The sequence below is a fragment of the Erinaceus europaeus genome, chromosome 1 (assembly GCF_950295315.1).
Source record: "Erinaceus europaeus chromosome 1, mEriEur2.1, whole genome shotgun sequence".
Classification (NCBI taxonomy): Eukaryota; Metazoa; Chordata; class Mammalia; order Eulipotyphla; family Erinaceidae; genus Erinaceus; species Erinaceus europaeus.
Genome location: NC_080162.1, coordinates 182,695,665 through 182,717,844, shown reverse-complemented (window position 1 = coordinate 182,717,844; position 22,180 = coordinate 182,695,665). Strand labels below are relative to the sequence as shown.

Genomic DNA, 22,180 nt, shown 5'->3' with positions numbered 1-22,180 from the left:
CATAAATATTTTTTAACTGGAATAAAATAACTGTTTATAATTTTTAAAAGCATGTATAGTACCACTTACGCGCACAGAGTTTTAGCTACATGTTTGCATATATGTATAGAAAGATGGATAAATGGGTGATAACTGAGATGTTAGAAGTAGAAGTCATCAGGATTTTAAGGGCATATGTGTGGTCAACTGGGAATCAGAATGAATCAGAAAGAAAATGCCAAGAGCTGGGAAACACATATCACAAATTTCCCAGTATGACTTGATGGAGTACCTTCCAAAGTGTTGGCTAGGTTATCTCCTTTCATACCAAGTAGACAGCCTGTTATCCCTGGGCATTAGTGTCTTTTGTCAAATTCAGATAAGAGATGGGGCAGGTTAAAGAGGGCTTATAGCAGGAGAGGGACTTCAGCTAATTGGAGGAAAACCATTTTTAGGGTTGCCTAGCTATTGTCCCACATGGCAGTAATTTCTCCAGTCAAACCGTCACTCAGAACCAGAACAGAACCACACCAGTGAGTTGTTACACACCTTGTGACTCTGGTCATACCTTATTCTGATTGGAGAGTGCTTGTTCCAGGGCTTTCCTCTGGCAGTTCATCAGTTTTTCTTCTGCTGCCAAGAAAAATCCCGACTCTGTTCTTTCTCCTTTTCTTTCTTCTATTGCTTCTGACAGAGTTTGCCAGTTAGCTGAGGTCAGGATTTCCTTTTTACAAACAACATGCTTTCAGTCAGTGGGGCCAAAGGTTTCCTAAATTACAAACCCTTTCATTTCTTCTGCCACAAGTTATCCTGTCAGTTTGTATAATTGCACAGAATAGAGAGGAATGGGAACATTCTGAGAAACACCAAAAGAAAGAAGTGATTTTTACCAACTTTTTTCCCCCAGTGGGTAGAGGGTTTACAACTGTCCTAAAAAGTTATGAACAGGATGATTTCAGCTGCAGCTTTCTGTAGCTGCATATGATGCAAAAAGTTCTGGTCTTTAGAAGGAACTTCTTCATAGAGGGCAACAGGAAGGCAGAGATGACATGTCTCAGTCACAGACCTTGTGCACTCATGATATTTTCATGAGTCTGTGCTATACTCAAGACCTGGTTAGGGTCAGGACATTACCTTATTTGACTATGACCTCTGACAAAACATTTAATCTGACTTTTGTAATCTCAACTTGACACTACTTAGACTTAACATTTTAAGTCTATCCTTGTATAGAAGGATTCCAGGTTGCTTATGTTAACATAGGAGAGCTGAATGAAATTTCTGTTTCTGTCTTCTTCCTTCCACCTGGGCCCATGAGGAAAGAATATTCACTTATCCTCATATATGCAAAGCAGCGCTAAGGGGTTAGGGTTAGGGTTAGGGTAGGGTTAGGGTTAGGGTTAGGGTTAGGGTTAGGGTTAGGGTTAGGGTTAGGGTTAGGGTTAGGGTTAGTGCATTCAGTTGAGCCCACATGTTACCAATACTCAAGGGGGTGGGGAAAGCTTCACAAATGGTGAAGCAGAGAGAGCTTCAGGTGTCTTTCTCTCTGCCTCACCCCTGTATAGTCCCCTTCTATGTCCGTTTCTTTCTGTTTCTATCCAATCAATCATTCAATCAATTAATCACTCACCCAGTCACTTGCTAAATATTTTAAAAAATAAACAACAGCTCTAAGCCTGATTTTTGACTCTGAGACAAAGGACAGTTTAATGTCCCTGTTTGCTAATAAATCCTCTGACCCCTGCCTCTCTTAGTTGCTCTGACCCTCACTCTGCACTCTAGTACCATTACCCTGTAACTTACTTTTCTGTTCCTGGCTTGCCACATTCCTTTCCTCTTTTAAGGTCTCCTCTATCCTTGCCCACCCCTTCATTTCTGCTTATGCCAACTTCAGTTACCAGGGCTCAATTTAGACATCTGTTCTTCAGGGAAGAAATTTCCTGCCTGCTATGCTACCCCACCCCCACCCCCTGGCTACTATTCATTGAAGCCTGTTTATTATTATCATTCATTACTTTCTAATAGCTACTGTCCCCATGCTTGTGGTCAGGGGCTAGGTAGTCTTTTATTATTATTTTTTTTTTTAGGCTAGAACAGTGCAGTGCACTTCTAAACTGTGCAGTCAGAAAAGCTGATTCTATTTGTTTAAGTAGAAAGATGTATATAAATACTTAACCAGTACAAAACACAGCACAATATCTTAGGTAGTGTTCCAGGCACTTTATTTTTTTATTTTTAACAGAGCACTGATCAACTCAGGCTTATGGTGGTGTGAGGGGATTGAAACCCTGGACTTCAGAGCCTCAGGCATGGGAGTCTCTTTGCATAACCCACTTATACTATCTGCCCCTGCCCACCAAGTGCAGCTTTTCCTTGACTTATAAGGAATTCATGTCCAGATAAGCACATCAGAAGCTAACAATATCTGTGGAGCTGAAAACACTGCTTACACGGAACACCACAGAGTATCTGTTTAGAGACCTTATGGTTGAACGGGAGTTGTGACTGCTGCTCCCAGCTGCCTGAGAACATTTTGCTGTTTCTTCTCACCAGCCTGTGAAAAGATCAACATTCAAAGTACCATCTCCACTGTATACGTAACTGCTTTTGCACTATCAAAAAAGCTGGAAAACTGTGATCCGGGAGGTGGCACAGTGGATAAAGCATTGGACTCTCAAGCATGAGGTCCTGAGTTTGATCCCTGGCAGTACATGTACCAGAGTGATGTCTGGTTCCCAACCTCTCTCTCTCTCTCTCTCCTATCATTCTCATTAATTAATAAAATCCTTAAAAAAAGAAAAAAGAGCTGGAAAATTGAAAATTGAGACATAATTTGTCTTGAGACCATCTTAGTTTGGGAAGTGTCCAGGTTCTTCTTGTGCCTCGCCACTCCCTACATTCAACCTGCTAGCAAGTCCTGCCTTTGCTACCACTAAAATAAATTCAAATGTTCATTTTCACTATCGTAATCTGAATCTGGTTACTTTTCACCTGGATTTTTCTATTTGCTGAATAGTTTGCTTTCTTGCTTCCTTTTTTTTTTTTTTTTGTCCTGCTATATTCATTTTCTACCCAGCAGACAAAATGGCCATTTAAAAGGCTGCGACTGATTGGGTCGCACCTTTCAGTTAAAGCCCTTCCTGCTCCCCCTTCCTCCATTGAGAGCAGCAGGTAAGTTACCTGCTGTGACCTTAAGGCTTTCTGGATTGGGGTTAATTTGCAGCTGAATTTGTTCCCCAAATGTTTAGAGGTCTGTCATGCATAATCCCAACAAAGAATTGAGGAGGAAGTATGATTTTCAGGAATTTTAAACTTTATTCAGAAAAACTGAGCACACTCACGTTAGGCCAAGAAAGACAGAGAAAGACACAGAGAGGAGCCCCCTTTACTCATAAAATGTCAGGCTCACCTAAGCAGATAGCAGCTATGCCCACAGATCTAGCTTATAAACATCCAAGTCCTGCCTTCGCCTTTCTTTTTTTCTAATTTTTTATATTTATTTATTTTCCATTTTTTTGCCACTGTTGTTTTTTTTTATTGTTGTAGTTGTTGTTATTGATGTCGTCATTGTTAGATAGGACAGAGAGAAATGGAGAGAGGAGGGGAAGACAGAGAGGGGGAGAGAAAGACAGACACCTGCAGACCTGCTTCACCACCTGTGAAGCGACTCCCCTGCAGGTGGGGAGCCGGGGGCTCAAACTGGGATCCTTAGCCAGTCCTTGCGCTTCGCGCCATGTGCGCTTAACCTGCTGCGATACCAACGGCCTCCCCTGCCTTCACCTTTCTAAGCCATACCTGTTACCACTCCTATTTCCTGTGCAGCAATTTCTTTTCTACAAACACACCTGTGTGTCTGGGAAACGTGTTCGTGTTCCACATGGTACAGCAGTGTTTGTATCCCCCTAGGTACTTCCTGTCATTTCTGACCTCAACATTTCCTGACTTCTCTTTCCAAAATCATCACTTAGAACCATGACCATGATTTCTCTCTTAGAATATAAAAGTAGTAGTCTCTTCTGTGGACCTTTTCCCTACATCCCCCACTTTGATATTCACATGCTGCTTTCTCAGTGGTTGGTTTTAGTTCAAATGTTGTAACTTGGTCACTATCCTTTCCAAAAACAAAACAAACAAACAAACAAAAAACTGGTGCCCTGTCACTAACACATAGTACATGTCCTATTTTCTATAAAGAGTACTTCCAACTTATGTATCTTATTTTTTCATTTGTCTGTTTCTACTCTTTACTCCAGTGTAAATACCATCCTCAGATGCAGGGACCTCCAGCCCTCAGCACCTAGGACAATGCCCAGGAGGGTTCAGCAAGTCTTTATTAAAAGTAAAGACTGCGATTCTTCACTGTGATGTTCAAGAGAAAGAACCACAGTGGGTTATGAAGTTTCTGCAAAGGGGGAAGCACTGGAGCCGGCCATGTTGATTTGTATGGATCCAGAGTGAACGAAGTCACAGATAGCAGCAGGAATGCTCTTAGGAAGTGCCTGAAGGCCTGTGTGTTGTTTATTCTATTAAATTAATCACATTTAATCATTCATTAAATATTAGTTATAGTACACTGAAGGCTTATTCATAGTAGCAATAAGAGAGGACATTGGGGAGAATGTAGTGAATGTATTTAGAAGCCCTAGAATGACAGAGAAATCTGGGCTCTCCCCTGTCATCACGGAGTCCTATCGGAGTTCTGGTCAGGGAGCGTCATGTTAAAAGTGGTACTACAGAAAATGAATCATTTAAGGGTATGCCATCCATGTTACCTAGTTCTCAAACTTACCTTCGATCATACATTCCTCAAATGCCTACCCCCCTCTCCCAACCCCCTTTTTAAGACTTTCCCTAAATTTTATTACATTTTTAATCCTTGGGGGTGTCTGAGTAAACATGTCACTATTCAAGCCGTTATGAATCAGTGTGTGTGTAAGAACATCCTGGACCTGATGGATGAGTAAGAAGATTGCATGTTGGGTTTTTATATGTTTGAATGTATTAATGCTGTGTTTTTGTGATGAAATCCCAGAAGAAAGCTAGTTGTGTTGTTTTATAGCTCCTGGTGAGTGATTAATGTGACTGAATCTTAAGAGGTCTATGTTGTGGGCATTCTTTACAGATAAAACTGCTTTATGCTTTGTACTTAAGTGGTTAAATCTATGCTCTGACATCCAAGATACTTTATGTTGAATTTGTTCCTACAGCAGATCTGAGCAGAGGGCTCAGTTTATATAGTTTTCGGGCTGTAAAGAGCTTTTCTGTTCATCTGTTTTAACAGTGATCAAAAAAACAGCTGCTATACTTCTATGTTAGTTCTCTCAAGGACTGATAGTCATTGCAATTGTTTCATTTTCTTTTTGTTGAACCTTGAGCATTCTAATACAATCAAATTTTTCCTATATAACTAAAATGTATGAAGAAAATACTAACATTCAGGGAGCTTGCAGTACTTCACAAATCAATTTTATTAATTTAAACACAAAATTAATGAAGAAAAATTCTGTACACATTTGTGGACACAACACACTTTTTATACAGTAAGGCCAAGATAAACTTTGTATTTCCAATCTACAGAATACAAAACATAAAAAGAAAGGCTAAAAAATTATCACTTTCTTTTTGCTTCAAGCAAAAAAAAAATATATATATATAGTAACTCAATCATTAATTTAAACAATTTGGAGAATTCATGACTGACTACAACTAGCAGCAATATGAAACTTCAGAAAAAGGCAAAGTAGTTTTTTTTTTTTTTAGCTACTCTGGGTCAAAGCTGGTGTTTCCCCCCACCCCCAATATAGTATTTAAATAAAATTCATCCAGAGATCAATTTCATGAAAATGGAAGGCTTTAGATGACAACACAATTATGTGCAAAGTGATCACTTTGGAAGAAAGTTTCATGTGTTACAAAGGTAACATTTTCCCCCTAGATTTATGCTTGCCATGTAATGCAGAATGTAGATGTAGAGTAAGTAACATTCTTTCCAGGCTATGTCCACTGTTGGCAATGAACTTTCTTAGGAGGGTGGGAGCAGGTGTGGCAATAAAGACAGCATGACTGCAGGAAGTAATCAAAAGTTTTCCTGATTTCCAGATATGTCCTCCTTTACCTAAACAAGAAAATGTACACACTATGATCTGAGCACACGAAAACTCTGCTTGACTAGTCTCCAATGAATGAATCATTTTATTAATAAAATATATCTATCATCTACATTCTTCCTGTGAGAAGGAGCATTTGAATAATCATCTTTCCAAGTAGTTACATATGATACATTAGTATTGAAAATAAAAAAGTAAAGTTGTAAGAGGACTCTCTTTTAAATTATTTAAGACATTGCTGTGTTACTTTACCAAAGCCCTCCTAATAGCACAAAAAGAACCAATGGCGGGGGGGGGGGGGGAGATCTATTGACACTTGACATCCATGCTTTTGGTCTTAACAACATTATCTAAAAAATAAATCATTATCTACATATTTATACCCAGTACTTCGGTAAGGCACTGCACAGAGGATTGTGCATATATTGCCTCATACTTCACTATCAAGGCATCACTACCTTTCAATATCATTTCCCTAAACAATATGTAAAAGAATCATCCATTATTACAAATTTACACCAAAAATTCTTTCTGTACATGATTGTCTCAGTGATGTACATAGCATACGTTTAAATTAGACATACTTTAAACTAATTTGCAATGTGCTAAAATTCAAAGTACTTGCTGTGTCGTGAGGCAAAGGCCTTTAATCGCTTGTTTCATTTGCTTTGTCTCTTTAATTATTTGATGTCCAAAAAGTCTGTTAGAATGAATTGTACACTTTGTGAGTTATACCTCAATAAAGCCTTAAAAAAAAACAAACTCTGTTCATAAATAAGTAGAGATGTACAGATTACCCTGGGCATGAGACATCATTAAGTAAACCTTCTTTACAAGAAAATTTCCCCACCGGTATTCAAGAAACACATTTCAGTCTTTGTTGTGCAATCAAGTTTGCTGTATTGGAGAAGCTGTTTATGTCACATTGAAGATGCTAAAAACTTAAGCGTCTGCAGGTCCTTTCTTCACAGGTTTGAACCATGTAGTTGATGTGGCAAAGCACATTGGACTTTGCAAAAACATTCTCATGGCTTGTTTTCACTGAATTCACAGTACTAGAGTCAACAGCTGTTCATAAGAAGTAGCTGTGGCCCTTCCTTTACCACAAGGGCAGAGGTGAAGACCCACAGCAGCTGTGTGTCAATATGCTGAAATCACTAAGTTTTGTAGTCCAGCGCTGACGTGGATTTCAGGCCTGCTGGGTGTGTCCCTGGTCAGAGGGCAGTTGTGTTGTTTCAAAGTGCTATGTGGCTGTTACAGGTACTCCAGTTCCAAGGCGTGATGGAGAGCCATGAGGTCTGAGTGGCTGGAGATCCTCCAGAAGGGCATGGCATGCTGTGGATGGGACAGACACAAGTGACGACAGAGAATACGCCCAGAGCAAGTCTTTAAACTGCTTTTGAAATCCACCACACCACACTTGGCTACTTTTTATTTTTATTTATCAGTACTGTGAATTCTGGCAGTTAAGATCTTAAAATCACATCTGTTTGAAAGAAAAATTCAAGCTTAATTTGCCCACAAAGAAAATTGAACAGTGTTTAAAAGTGCCACCTGTTTCTTTTATTTAAACTAATTTATTTATTTTCCCTTTTGTTGTTTTTTACTGTTGTTATAGTTATTATTGTTGTTGTTATTGATGTCGTCATTGTTGAATAGGACAGAGAGAAATGGAGAGAGGAGGGGAAGAGAGAGGGGGAGAGAAAGATAGACACCTGCAGACCTGCTTCACCGCCCATGAAGCGACCCCCTGAGAAACGGGATCCTTATGTCAGTCCTTGTGCTCCGCTTAACCCGCTGCGCTACTGCCCGACTCCCAGTCATCTGTTTCTTTTAAGGTTATTATTTTTAAAACCAGGTCTCTATTGTGACTGGACAATTTCAAGATGTAAATAAGACAAAGTGGCTAGCAATGAATGAAACTTTGTTTTTTAAATTATCTTTATTTATTGGGTAGAGATAGCTAGAAATCAAGAGGAAAGGGGAAGATAGAGATAGAGAGAGAAACAAACCTGCAGTACTGCTTCGTCACTCACAAAGCTTTTCCCCTGCATGTGGGAACTGAGGGCTTGAACATGGGTCTTTGTGCATTGTAACGTGCATTCAATCAGGTGCGCCACCACCAAGCCCCATGAATGAAACTTTGTTAAACAAACAAAAAGGTTGCTTTGTAAAATATGTAGTCAGTGGTTTCTGCATACTGAAAATTGTAGTACTTTTCCTTAGTAGCATTTTACATTTTTCAAAACATATGTATGAAGCAATCCTTGTTCATTTTTTTTTCTATAAGGTACATTTTGAATTTATCTTAAAATGAATTACAAATGTTGGGAAGCTGTAAATAAAAAAAATCTAAGGTGTGTTTTTAAATTTGTTTTGTCAACTTTGGGCTTCACTGCTTTCTTTAGTCTGACTTTTCCAGACTGAAACCGGAGACCACAGCATCAAATCATCCTTCAGTGTGTGTGTGTGCTGGGGGCAAGGTGGGAAGTGGGACTGCAGTGTGGGTTACACACATGCCAGCACAGCGTCACACTATCCAAGTGAGCTACTCTGTCAGCCTACGCACATGTTTTTTATAATAGGTGTTTAAAGCAAAAAAATCTAAAAATCTAATTTAAACCAGGGGAATGTTTGTGAAGCGTGAAGAAACCAGATACAAGAACAGAAAAAGACAGGCTACCTATTCCATGAAAGATGAAAACATAATTATAAACTTTTACTGCCTGAAAAGTAAAAAATACTATAGTATAAACTTAAGCACCAGGAGACTCTTTTTTTCTTAAATAAAAGATGATCACCATCTTTTCAAAGATAAAATTCCATTTAGCCATAGGAAAAAAAGAGCTTTTTACACCAAAATGATATTTAAGCCTGAGTGATTTGCCATTGTAATTATAAGGTACTTGGAAAAAAAAAAAAAAAAAGATCGAGCAGGGAATTTGGAGTGAGCACAGATGGTGGAATTCTAAGGGCTTTTTGTTATTTTTTGAGTTATCAGGATAGCAAAGGAAGCTATTTCTTTTTCTTTCTTTCTTTCTTTCTTTCTTTCTTTCTTTATTTCTTTTTCTTTTTTTTTTTCTTTTTGACTCCAGGGTTTATTGCTGGGGCTCAGTGCCTGCACTATGAATCCACTGTGCCTGGAGGCCACCTTTCATTGCCCTTTTTTTTTTAAATCGTTGCTGTTGTTATTATTGTTGTTGTTATTGCTGTTCTTGCTGTTGGATAGGAGAGAAATGGAGAGAGGAGGGGAAGACAGAGAGGGGGAGAGAAAGACACCTGCAGACCTGCTTCACCGCCCATGAAGCGACTCCCCTGCAGGTGGGGATCCTTAAGCCAGTTCTTGCACTTCGCATCATGTGCGTTTAATCTGTTGCACCACTGCCTGGCCCCAGGAAGCTACTATTTTTATAGAGGTCACAGAGCTGTTAAATACTATATCATGTGAAAATTATTAAATCACTTATTATCAATGTCACTGCCTCAAGTAGTCTAAAACATACTGCATATTCATATCTTTGTTATCATTTAATAACAATAATTTAGAAATGGGTATGAGACATTTCTTTACAAATGTTTAGAAAGATAATTCACTTGGCAACTTTAGACTATAACACTTGCTACATTCATTCATTCAAGAATGATTTTTAAAAAAAAATTTTACAGGCATAATTCACAGAAGATATTCCTGACCTGACAACTTGCCTGCGGGTGAGTAGCAGAAATATTTAACAGTAAGTGTTTGGTTATGTGTAATAACAGACATAGGAAGGACACATTCTTTTTTGTCTGGGGCAACTCTGGAAACACCTAAAAAGAGAAGGCTATAATTGAATTAAGTATGAAAAGGTGACTATTCAGAAGAATGTTCTAATAGCTATGCGTATTTTTGTTATTATATATATCTTATATATATCATTATATATTATAATATATATATTAGTGAAGAAGCTACAGATATTGCTGCTTGCATTCTTTCTCTTCCTCCCTCCCTTCCTTTCTTGTCACCAGGGTTATCGATAGGGCTCAATGAAGGCACTACAAATCCACCATTCCTGGTAGCCACTCCCCCCTTCCTTCCTTCCTTCCTTCCTTCCTTCCTTCCTTCCTTCCTTCCTTCCTTCCTCCCTCCCTCCCTCCTTCCCTCCCTCCCCTTCCCTTCCCTTCCTTTCCTTCCCTCCCTCCCTTTCTTCCATAGGACACAGTAATACGGAGAGCACATAGGGAGATAGAAAGGGAGAAAGCCAGACACCTACATACTTGCTTCCCTACTGGTAAAAAGTCTTCCCTACAGGTGGAGAACGGGGGCTTGAACCCAGGCACTTGTGCAAGGTAATGTGTGCTAACCAGGCGCACTACCACCTGGTCCCTTATTGCTGCTTTTTATAGATATGGGTTAGCAGTTGTGTGCAATTGATTACTGGTAATTGGTTATGTTGGCTGTCATGGATATTAAATGGGGATATGCTGATTAGTAGTGTAATTAGGTACTATTGTAAGTAAATGTTAAGCCCTTTTGGCTGTATAGTAATGTAGAGAGTTTCATTTGAAATTGGGAGTTGGTTTTAATACAATATTTTCTATTCAGGTTCTGAAAGTATTGATGCTGGCTGTTGATTTGCTAGTAAGTTAACTGAAGGGTTATACAATGTGTGATGTTTGGGAAATAACCTACAAGATTTGAGAATTTGTGTAGGGTAATAGGATGAATAAATTTTAAGTTATTAGGTCAGTGGCGATTCACATGATAGTGTCCACAAATCACCATTGTTCAAGGATCCAGGTTCAAGCCCTGGGACCCAACCTGCAAGGGGAAAGGTCATCAGTGGTGGAGCAGTGTTACATGTATCTCTTCTTCTCTTTTCCTCTCTGTCTCACTTTCTATCAAGAAAGAAAAGAAAGAGATCTTTAGGAACAATTTTGTTGTGCAGTCACCAATCCCAGCAATAGCCCTTCTGGGGAAAAGAAAAAAGTTCTACGTGTAACCCAGATGTGATGTAGTGGGTATGGAGTTGGATTCTCAAGCCTGAGTTTCTGAGTTTAATTCCCAGCATTGCATGTGCCAGAGTGATGCACTGGTTTTCTCTTAGAAGTAAAAATAGAAGAAAAATACTAAGCTGTGTGTTATAAGATTTAATTCTAGAGCTATAATAAAGCCAGATATAGTGACAGATATTGTAGCTAGCTACAGTTGCTTATGGGCTAGCCAGGAGTGATGCTAACTGGCAAGATAAATCCTACAAAGATACCTCTAACGGGCACTTGATTGAGTTAATTGGGAGCAGGTTCTTTCATTGATTAAGATTATTGTAGAGAACTGAGGCCGTCATAATAGGGAGAAAATATATATTTTGGTGCTATAGCCAACTCTTAGGGAGGCAGCAATGAGTAGCAGGGCTCAAGTATTTGTATATAACATGTTAGCTTCCATGATAAGATCTTTGAATTGAATCCTGTTAAATTCATGCTAGAGATAGTATAAAGCTGGTATTTCCAATATGGTTGTACAGGGTTGCTAGGAGGACAGCTGTAGCTGTCTCAGTTCTTCCATATTAACTGATAACACAACCCTATTGCTTCTTAGCATATAAGCAGTTTTTAGTAACAGTCAACAACCTATTTAATTAATACAGTAGTGAAGAAAATGAGGAGAGACTTGAAAAACTGGTATTGGAATCTGAATATATGCATCATTCTATGATATTCTAGGACAGATTATATTATGAAATGTGCCACGAGTATAAAAATTATAATCTAAAGATGAGTGAAAGTTTTCCAAATCATCTTATGGGGGGTTAATAGTTTCTAGTACAGCTGTTGACACGGATATCATTTCTTATTCCTTATGTTAGGTGTCTGCAAAACACTCTCACCACCAACGTACATCTTTTTCCACCATCATGCACAAGGACTCCAATGCCTTCTCCTTCACAAGTTCTTTGTTCTAGTACAACAGCTATGGAAGTTTTAGGGTTTCAATTATTATTTTATGTACTGGAGAGAGAAAAAGAGACCTGTTACAGTGCCTCCCAGCTTTTTTCCCCTTGTAGGTGTGCATTGGATGTGTGCATTGTAACGTGTTCTACTGGTTGTTCCATTGACTGACCCATTTTCAGTTTGTCAAAATTACTTGTCTTGAGTGATGGGGAGACTACAGAGATGAAAAAGCATGAGCTGGCCCAGGGGCAGAATTTGGGCTTTTGAGCCTGAGGTCCTGAGTTCAATTTCTGGCAGCATATATGCCAGAGTACTGCTCTAGCCTTTCTCTCTCTATCTGATGAATTAAGTTATTTCTTTTAAAGAAAGCATATGAGATAGTAGTGTTTACTTAGTGGGGAAATCTGTTGCTCTTATAAGTCGTGGATGATATAATAACTTTTCTTTGTAATTTATTACTTTTATTTGGAGTTTCACTAATTCTTTGGTTCCCAAGATAATAACTCCAAATTTTTAAAAGACTGAGAGAGAGCCACATTGTTAACTATGGAGGCATGAAACAGCACCTCTTGTAAATTGGACATGGTAATCTTCTCTATTAGATTACCAATCTAATATTGAATTATATTTATAATGTATAAGTCCTAGAATAATTTTGAGGTTTAATGAAAGCATCAAGAGGAATAAGATGTGTAAACTATTAATGTTCTCACGTGAAGAACAGTTTAATATTGCTAATGTGTTGTGAATGTTTACCTCACTGAGTTGTAAAGTAAAGTGAGTATAAGACTGTGCAACTGTATTAACTTCCATTCAGGTGACATAGCACTGGATCCAGAGAAAGATAGCATTTTGAGAAGTTCTTCAATAAAGTTGACTGGTTGAGGGAGGTTTAGGCTGGTTAGTCCTAATGTCACCATGCCGCTATAATAGGAATGAAGGTTTGTAGGGCATGGGCTAAAATTACAGTTTGTGAATTCATCCACAGGTCATGTTTGCATTGAGGATGTAAGACTGTAGGCCCAATATAGTTAGATATTTGAATAACTATGTTTACTAGTACTATGTGACTAATGGAAAAGTAATTAAGGATTTTAGGTCTGCTTGGTATAAACCTATTGCACCAGTTACAATCATTCCTTATAGAGATAATAATATAAAGAACAAAGATGTAAAATCTGTCAGTGGATCAATTATGAGTATGATCCAAATTATCTTGCACTGCCCTAGTTTTAGTAAGATTGCTACAAGAACTATTGATTAGGTGACCGAGGCCTCTACATGGGGACTTTAGGGGCGAGGGGTTTATTTAGGGGTATTTTAACTATGAATTCTGTTGTTTATGCTAGTCATAAGAGTATGTTGGACTGTTAGTTTGGAGGTTTGTGAGTTAGGTATTGTGCAAGTAAAAAGTTTAGTGAGCCTATAGTCCCTTGGATATATATATACTAGCCTAGTGCAGAACAGTCACTAACAGGGGTAGAGAGCTCTGCTTAAAGTATAGAGCAGGAACATTTCACTGTTCTGTTTCATTTTCCCATCCCTGTTGTGTTATAATAGGACTGGTTACCAGTGTAGGCTCACATAAGATGTAGAAGAAAATTAGTTTTGCTGGGGTAAAAGTAGTAATTAAGATGATCTGTAATGAAGCTAGTGTAACGATGTAATTTTTTTTTTTAATCATGTTGAGATAAGCTAGAAAGAAAAGGGTGAATATGGGGTGATCTCACTCATGGACAGATTTGAGAAATAAGAACAGAAAGGGAAAACATGATGTAATATATTTTTTTAACTGTGGATATTGACTGGCTATAAGCACTAAAGTCAACTTGTAAGTGCTAAAGTGGGTTGGGAATAAAGGTTAATGATAAATTTAGGTGTATATCCTTAAAATGACAGAAAAAGTAGAGCTAGCAGAATGAACAGAAAGCTGTGGCTAATTGTGTTGATTTAGACTGCTATTCTTAGAAAGTCTTAACAGTGAGGTCAATATGATAGTGGAAAAATAATTAACACAACATGAGATTTAAGTTATGTATACATTCAACTCTGTAAGTATAGATACCATATCTAAATGAGCTATTCCTATTGCAGCTTCATAGGCAGCAGACACTGGCAGGTTAATTGATATTATCCTAGCCAATGTGAAGTGGGAATTGAGGATTATGATAGTTTCTATGATAAATAAGGATATAATCTCTTCTATACATAATAATAAGGCAGGATCTAGTACATACATAATCCTATTAAAGATACTGTATATGTTAGGATCTTATTTTTATGGAGTAATGACATTCGGTAATCATGAATTTAATCATCTAGTGAACTGAAATCATTAATTTTAATTTAATTATATTCAGCTTATTCTAAGCCCTTTTGTGTTCATTCATAGACGAGGCTTATCATTTGAAGGGAAATCGGAATTAATAATGTAGTGAGGGTGACTGTCAGGTTAGCTTGGGGATGTCCAGACAAAAGGGCAAATGTGATGGAAGGTAGGAAGATTCTAGTTGAGAATGGTCAGCTAACTGACCTTACTGGGTAGAAGGCACACTTGTAAGAGCTTGCTTTTTCTGCACAGGTGTTAAGTTATGAGAGTCAGAATTCAATTATTACAAGTATGGTGCCAGAAATGGATTAGTGAGAAACATTTATCTTTCCCTCTACTTTACTGAGACCAAAGGCTACTGTTAGGGTAATAAGAAAAGGAAATTATATCTCTGCTAATTTTGTTTTTCAAGGGGTGTTGTATTTTAATGAATTGAATGTTTTCAGTTCTGGGGTATAAGAGATACTTAAGATTTATTGATAGGATACCATCTGCAAGAAAGATATTTAGGTGACATGACAGGCTACAAGAACTAAAGATGGAGGGCTTCGGAAGCTCTGGAGAATGTTACTAGTATTGATTTTACTTATGACGTATTGAATAATGCTATTATAGGCAATTTACATGAATACTTCTTTAATCTTTTCTAACCTTGGAGATGGATATGAATTATCATATTGATTAGAAAACTAAGTCTTAGAGACAGAATAGAAAGATGTAAAATCTGGTTACAAGTGTATCAGGTCTAGTGTAAATCTACAATGCTTCTAAATTATTATTTTTTTTGCCTCCAAAGTTATTGCTGGGGCTCTATGCCTACACTATGAATCCATAGCTCCTGTGGGCATTATATTCTTATTTTCTTCTTCTACTCCTTCTTATTCTTCTTCTTATTATTATTACTATTATTATTTTAATGCATCACAAATTTGCATGTCATCTTTGCACAGCGGTCATACTAGTCTGTATCATTCTAATTTTAGCTTATGTGCTACTGAATTGAGCACCCTCTAAATTATCCTCTCACACAGCTTGAAACACACACTGGTAGGAATGTAAATTGGTTCAACCTCTGTGCAAAGCAGTCTGGAGAACTCTCAGAAGTTTAGAAATGGATCTACCCTATGATCCTGCAATTCCTCTCCTGGGGATATATCCTAAGGAATAAAACATATCTATCCAAAAAGATTTGTGTATACCTATGTTCATAGCAGCACAATTTGTACTAGTCAAAACCTGGAAGCAACCCAGGTGTCCAACAACAGATGAGTGGCTGAGCAAATTGTGGTATATATACACAATGGAATACTACTCAGCTATTAAAAATGGTGATTTCACTGTTTTCAGCCCATCTTGGATGGAGCTTGAAGGAATCATGTTAAGTGAAATAAGTCAGACACAGAAGGATAAATATGTAGTGATCTCACTCTCAGGCAGAAGTTGAAAAACAAGATCAGAAGAGAAAATACTAAGCAGAATGACTGGCGTTGGTGAACTGCAGCAAAGTAGAAGACTCTGGGGGGCGGGTGGAGGGAAGAGTTCAGGTCCTGGAATAAGATGGAAGAGGACCTAGTGGGGGTTGTATTATTGTATGGAAAACTGAGAACTGTTACTCATGTACAAACTACTGTATTTATTGGCGACTGTAAAACATTAATCCCCCAGTAAAGAAATTAAAAAATTCTTCCTTTTGATGCAAATAAATAAATTACCCTCTAATGCACAGCTTGAAACACACACATCTCTTCTATGCTTTTGTGTTAAGGACGCTGAGAAATCTGGGTGACTGAGTCATAGCACAGGTTTGATCAATTACAGAAAATGTTTTTTTGTCTTATATAAACCATAAATAATGTAAATCAGTTTTAGACTTACTATTCAGATTAAATACAAATGCTTCTAAGTTCAGTCCACGTACACTCTGTATTTGGCACCCTGCTTATTCTATACATATATTTCTGGAAAATCACTTAAGAGATTTCAGTGGTACATAGTTTCTTTTCCTTTGTTTTTTAAATATTTATTTATTCCCTTTTGTTGTTCTTGTTGTTTTATTGTTGTAGTTATTATTGTTGTTACTGATGTTGTCATTGTTGGATAGGACAGAGAGAAATGGAGAGAGGAGGGGAAGACAGAGAGGGGGGAGAGAAAGATAGACACCTGCAGACCTGCTTCACCGCTTAAGTGACTCTCCTGCAGGTGGGGAGCCAGGGGCTGAAACCGGGATCCTTACATGGTCCTTGCACTTTGTGCCACGTGCGCTTAACCCGCTGTACCACCGCCCAACTCCCTTTTCCTTTGCATTAACCATCTACTTGGGATCCTTTTACATTTTTCTATTGTTTATTTTTTTCATAATTTGCCATAGATTCACTGTCCCTCCCCAAAGCTGTTTTCCCTGAACAACTGAATAAAGGGTGCTTCATACTCAATAGTTATTTTGAGGGTGTTGTGGGATCAACTGATAATTATCCAAAAATTCTCAGGACAATTTGCTCCAGAATTAGAAATAAAGGTGTTATGCATTTTCTGACAGTAGGTTAAGTCAATTTTTGCATGCTAGTGATCTGAAGTTGGATATGTATTTCACAGGCAACAATACAAATTTGAAAGCTACTGGCTCACTCACAAGTATTGATCATAGATTGTAATGAGTGGCAGAGAAATTGAAAAGGAAACTGAAAAAAATACAGCTAATTATGTGGTACATGGTGGTATAGATTAAGCATTAAATCCATTGTAAACAAAAGATCAGTGTGATTGTTGTGTGTGTTATCTTTACAGTCTTGAGCATTAATACCAAGCCAGGGGACATTTAAACTGTTAGGCTTCTAAGCCAGACATAAAATACAGTATGGAAAAGTGAGGTTATGTACAGAGGATCCTGCTTTGTCTTGTTCATTGTCAGTGATGTGCTAGTGATTTTAGTCTTCCTATACACACTAATAACACTCACACGGCCAAGCTGTCCCCTAAAACAAGTTCATATCATGAAATATGTATGTGGCACAACATGAGAAACCATCCTAAGAAAATGGCGATGGGCCATTCATTCGAGTAAAGGTACCAGAAGCGCTACAGTCGTGCTGAGGAACCTTGGGTATCAATGCAAGAACAGGTGGAGTCTGGGACACTCCCACAGAAAGATAGCAACTTCATCCTCAGCATTATTTTAATACCAGTAAGTGTAGTGATCTGCAATATCATTGACAACCCATTATCACAAAAAGTAGTGGGCTTTCTAGGAAATGTATATTTACACTGTTCCTGATAGAGATGACCAGTGACAGTGGAGAGAGGGTTCTGTTAGAGGTCTAGGCCCATCATGTCTGTGTGGGAATCCCAGGACTCCCTGACTAGGGACCCAGGTGATGGGGTGGCCTGGTAGTGACTGAAGAGTCATTTTTAACATATGTTGGTCTCTTGCCCTTGTTCAGCTTTTGTAGTCTTTGTCTGACAAGGTTAGCTTTAGAATGATTGAGGGAAGTGTAATAGTAAGTAGGTGAGGAGGGTATCTAGGTCTAAGTAGAAACTATTTGATTAGGTACTTTATGTTGTCTTTTTAGGTCTTTCTACTTGCATGCTGCATTTATTGACTCACTGCGAACTACTGTGCACTTTTACTTTAAGGTATATATTTTGCCCTAATTTATGGCTACATGTGCACATCTGCCCTATCTCATGGGCCCTGATCTATACCTAGGTTTTGAAACTTTGTTAGGAAGTGCACCAGCCAAAATGGAATTAAGGAGTCCTATGAGCTAGGAAAGGTCTCATCAGAGTAATGAAGCCCAAGGTTTGACATTCCATGCCTGATGTCTCTGGACACAATCTGAAGTGAAATATGCTGGTATTGGTTGCATTGATTGGGTTGGGATCAGCAGATGCAGTGTCAGTTGGTATGAATTGGGAGAAGCATGCAGGAAAATGAACCCCACCCTAGAACCCCTATAGGACCTTGCCCTCAGTGTAGATCTACAATGGTAGAGACTGTTCATTCTCCAAAGGGAGGTTGGATAATATACTCTACCTTCCACCTGAGGAAGACAGGTCCTGAAATTAGTGCAGTCTGGAATGTTCCTAGTCGTGACCACAGAATGTGAGCTCAGACCTACAGGGATGCAGAGGTTGTGTAGTCTCCTAAGCTGAATAAGGGCCCCAGATCAAATCTATGGGGTTTACAGTTAACAATATTTATACACTTTCCCCATATTTGGGAGCTACTCTGTTCCCTGATCCAGTGTTCTAGTCCTTTCCCCAATTTTGACACCATCTCCCCAGACAATAACTGCATGTTAGCTGTCAGACTCAGGCAAAAACTAGTAAAGTCATGGGCCCCTTGGGATATACCTAAAAATAGACCTACTAGTTTTTTTCAAAACAGAGACCCCAAATTTACATCTTTAATATGTTTTCCTTTAGGTTCATGATTAGTCAACAATTTGTTCTGCTCTATATGTTAACTCTTTTTCAGCCACCAGATTTCAAACGCTACCATGATGCCAACTTGACTTCCCTGGGCAGAGAATCCCACCAATGTGTCCTGGAACCCTGCCTCCCCAGAGCCCTGCCCCATTAGAGAGAGAGAGACAGGCTGGGAGTACAGATTGACCTGCAAATGCCCATGTTCAGTGGAGAAACAATTACAGAAGCCAGACCTTCTACCTTCTGCACCCCATGATGATCCTGGGTCCTTGTTCCCTGAGATCAAGAATAGGAAAGCTATCAAGGGAGGGGATGGGATACACAATTCTGGTAGTGGGAATTGTGTGGAATTGCACCCCTTTTATCTATGGTCTTGTCAATATTTCCATTTTATAAATAAAGATCATATAAATTTTAAAAAAGAAAAAAAGAAATGCATACTGACCACAGAATGAATAATTGTATATATATATAAAAAAGACTGGATCTACTGATGATAAACTCATGATAACATATAATTTGAATCTTGTGAAAACCAATAAAGTATGCTGATGTGAAGAGTTTCCTAGTATAACAAGGTCCAAAGTAAGTACTTTTTTTTTTTTTTTTTTTACTTTACTAGTGTCTTCGTAAAATAAGTACGTCTTATAGAAAGTCAGAGATGGTGGAAAGAGGGGAAAGGAAAAATAGTTGCTAGAATGAGGACAGATCTGAGTCATAGTCTCAACTCTGATATTACTTATGTGACTTTAAACTATGAAACGTCTCCCTGAAGTCCCAGTTCCTGTAAAATAAAGGTTAACGGAGATGACTTAGGGTTCCTTTTAAATTTAGTAGTTTTACTGTACGTATAATATAAGATGCTTATGTCCCTACTACCAATAGCCAGGAGGCAACAAGAGATATCGGGCAGGTCTTTCTCTGTTTACCTTTCCTTTCCTTTTCTTTTTCCTTTTCCTTACCTTCCTCTCCTCTCCTCTCTATTCCTTCCTACCTTCCTTTCTTTTTTCTTTTTTGTAGTCCAAAAATAATTAGTATTTCTTTCATCAATGTTGTACAGTCCTCAGTATATAGCTATCTCATATCTATGGTTATTTTATTCCCAATAATTTCGGTCTGTTTGATGCTGTTGTGACTGGGCTCATTTTCTTAATTTTCTTTCAGATAACTTTTGTTAGTGTATAGAATTGCATCTACTTTTATTAGTGATTTAATATTGATTTAAAAAATTATAAGACAACAGGGTTATAATTCTACACCTCTCCTACCACCAGAGTTCCACATCCCTATTTCCTCCACTGTAAACTGTAGTACTTCTCCCAAGGTTATAAATATGGGTCTGACTACTATTTCTGTAGTATCTATCTATATTTATCTACATTTGCTCATTTTTTCAATGGCTTGCCTTCTCTTCTTCCTAAGTCACACCTGTACTGTACCTCTTACTACTTCCCATTGTCCTTTCTTTTTTTCTTCTTCTCTCTCAAGGTCCTGACAGAACCGGAATTCAGAGCCCTCTAGTCATCTTTCCCTAGCATTTCTCTCCTTCTGGAAGCATGGACCAAAACTGGTATTGGAGTGCAGAAGGTGGGGATTTTGGCTTCTGTAACTGCTTTTCCACTAGATATGGCAGGTTGATCTATAACCGCCCCCCGCCCCCAGCCTGTTTCTATCTTTCCCTAGTTGCATAGGGCTCTGGAAAGGTGAGTTTCCAGGACACTTTGGTGAGGTTGTCTGCCCAGAGAAGTCAGGATAGAATCATACTATCATCTGCAGCTTGGTGGCTGAAACACATACAACTATTTCTAGTTGGAGATGAAATGATTTTTTAAAACCACAAAGAATTAAGTCTAATCAACACACACACACATACATACACACAAAACTCCAAAATACTTGGGAAATAAATGTAGCCAAGGATGTGAAAAATTACTACACTGAAAAACTGGACTATAGTAATAAAGTTTTTGACAAATAAATGGAACAGAAAATTATATGGATTGAATCATTCACATTGTTAAAATGTACATACTGCTCAAAGAAATCTACAGTTTTAGTGTGATAGCTATCAAAAAATTCAGTGCCATTTTTTACATTAGAAAAATAAACATTAAGACTTTTATGGATGACAAAGGAGAGTGAATACAAGCAATACAATCCTGGCATAGAACAATGTGGGAATCTTCATTATACCTCCTGACCTCAAATTCTGAAAATCAAAATAGACATGCAGACTACTGGAACAAAAGTGAGAGATCCAGAAATGAATCAATGTATATAATGAACTTATATTTGACAAGGAACCTAAGAATGTTCAATAAACAGGTGCCAATTGTATGTGAGAGAATGAAACCTGATTTGTTGTATACCATTCACAAGAAATTACATATAGGAAAAATGTTCCCTAGTGAGTTTTTTTGGTCCTTGTTTTTCAGTTATTATTGTTGTTGATGTCATCATTGTTGGGTAGAACAGAGAGAAATGGAGAGAGGAGGGGAAGACAGAGAGAGGGAAGAGAAAGACAGACACCTGCAGACCTGCTTCAACGCTTGTGAAACGACTCCCCTGCAGATGTGGAGCCTGGGGCTCTAACCGGAATCCTTACGCTGGTCCTTCCTTACACTTTGTGCCATGCGTGCTTAACCCACTGCGCTACCGCCTGACTCCCCCCTTTGAATGAAATTTAAGGAATGCATAATTTTGTGGTGAAAAAGGAAAGACTGACAGATTTTGAAAACAAATGGTATATGCCAGAGACATCTATAGGTAAGTGGATTCCTCTGTGCTTAGCCTTTCTAGGAACAAAGATGTGCTCAGAGAAAACTCTTGCAAGAGATCTTTTAAGAATTGTCTATTAAAAAAGCATTCAACCTTTCCTCTTTGAAGGCGTGTTTCATAATGATGCAAATTATATAATTAAATACAATTACTGATGAAAGTCCTAAGATGAGACTGGCTAAGAGAAAAAGAACAGACTTCAACTAAACATAAAATAAAAAACACTCAATTGGCAGGTTTTAATTTCAGGGATTAAAGAAACTATCTCTAGCAAAAGAATAATATTTAAAGAGATGAAAGCTACCTGTGTAGGAAAAAGAGTGTTATACTAGATTTTTTAAGAACCACAGGAAACTAAGAAAGGCAAACTTAACACAACAGAACTGATTTTTGGAGAAATAAAAAATGTTGTTATTATGCAAAAAAAATTTTGTGCACAAACTTGATGAGCTCCACTGAATCCTTATCAAAATGCTCAGAGTAAATTATATCAGTGATTTATTTCAAAACTGTTTAGTATGAGTGCAAAACTAGGAGGAAAGAAGACATTTACATATTATGTCCCAAAAGGAAAAAGGGTGTACTACATTCTACTAATTTAAAAAGGAAGTATAAAGATTTGTTT

At 38.0% G+C, this 22,180-nt stretch overlaps 1 protein-coding gene and 1 non-coding gene across 13 annotated transcripts in view; both read right to left on the bottom strand.

The window, feature by feature from the left end:
• Window positions 1-5,423: 5,423 nt before the first annotated feature.
• EYA1 (EYA transcriptional coactivator and phosphatase 1) overlaps window positions 5,424-22,180 on the bottom strand; it is a 375,709-nt gene continuing 358,952 nt past the window's right edge. For all 12 annotated transcript variants that reach the window (XM_060200325.1, XM_060200354.1, XM_060200313.1 and 9 more), the window contains one exon: window positions 5,424-7,421. In XM_060200325.1, coding sequence (XP_060056308.1) covers window positions 7,341-7,421 — 81 coding nt within the window. In that variant the 3' untranslated portion in view covers window positions 5,424-7,340. The remainder of the gene's footprint in view (window positions 7,422-22,180) is intronic.
• Window positions 15,258-15,359, bottom strand: LOC132542814 (U6 spliceosomal RNA). The gene has a single exon (XR_009553781.1). It is a non-coding gene; the product is annotated as a U6 spliceosomal RNA (small nuclear RNA).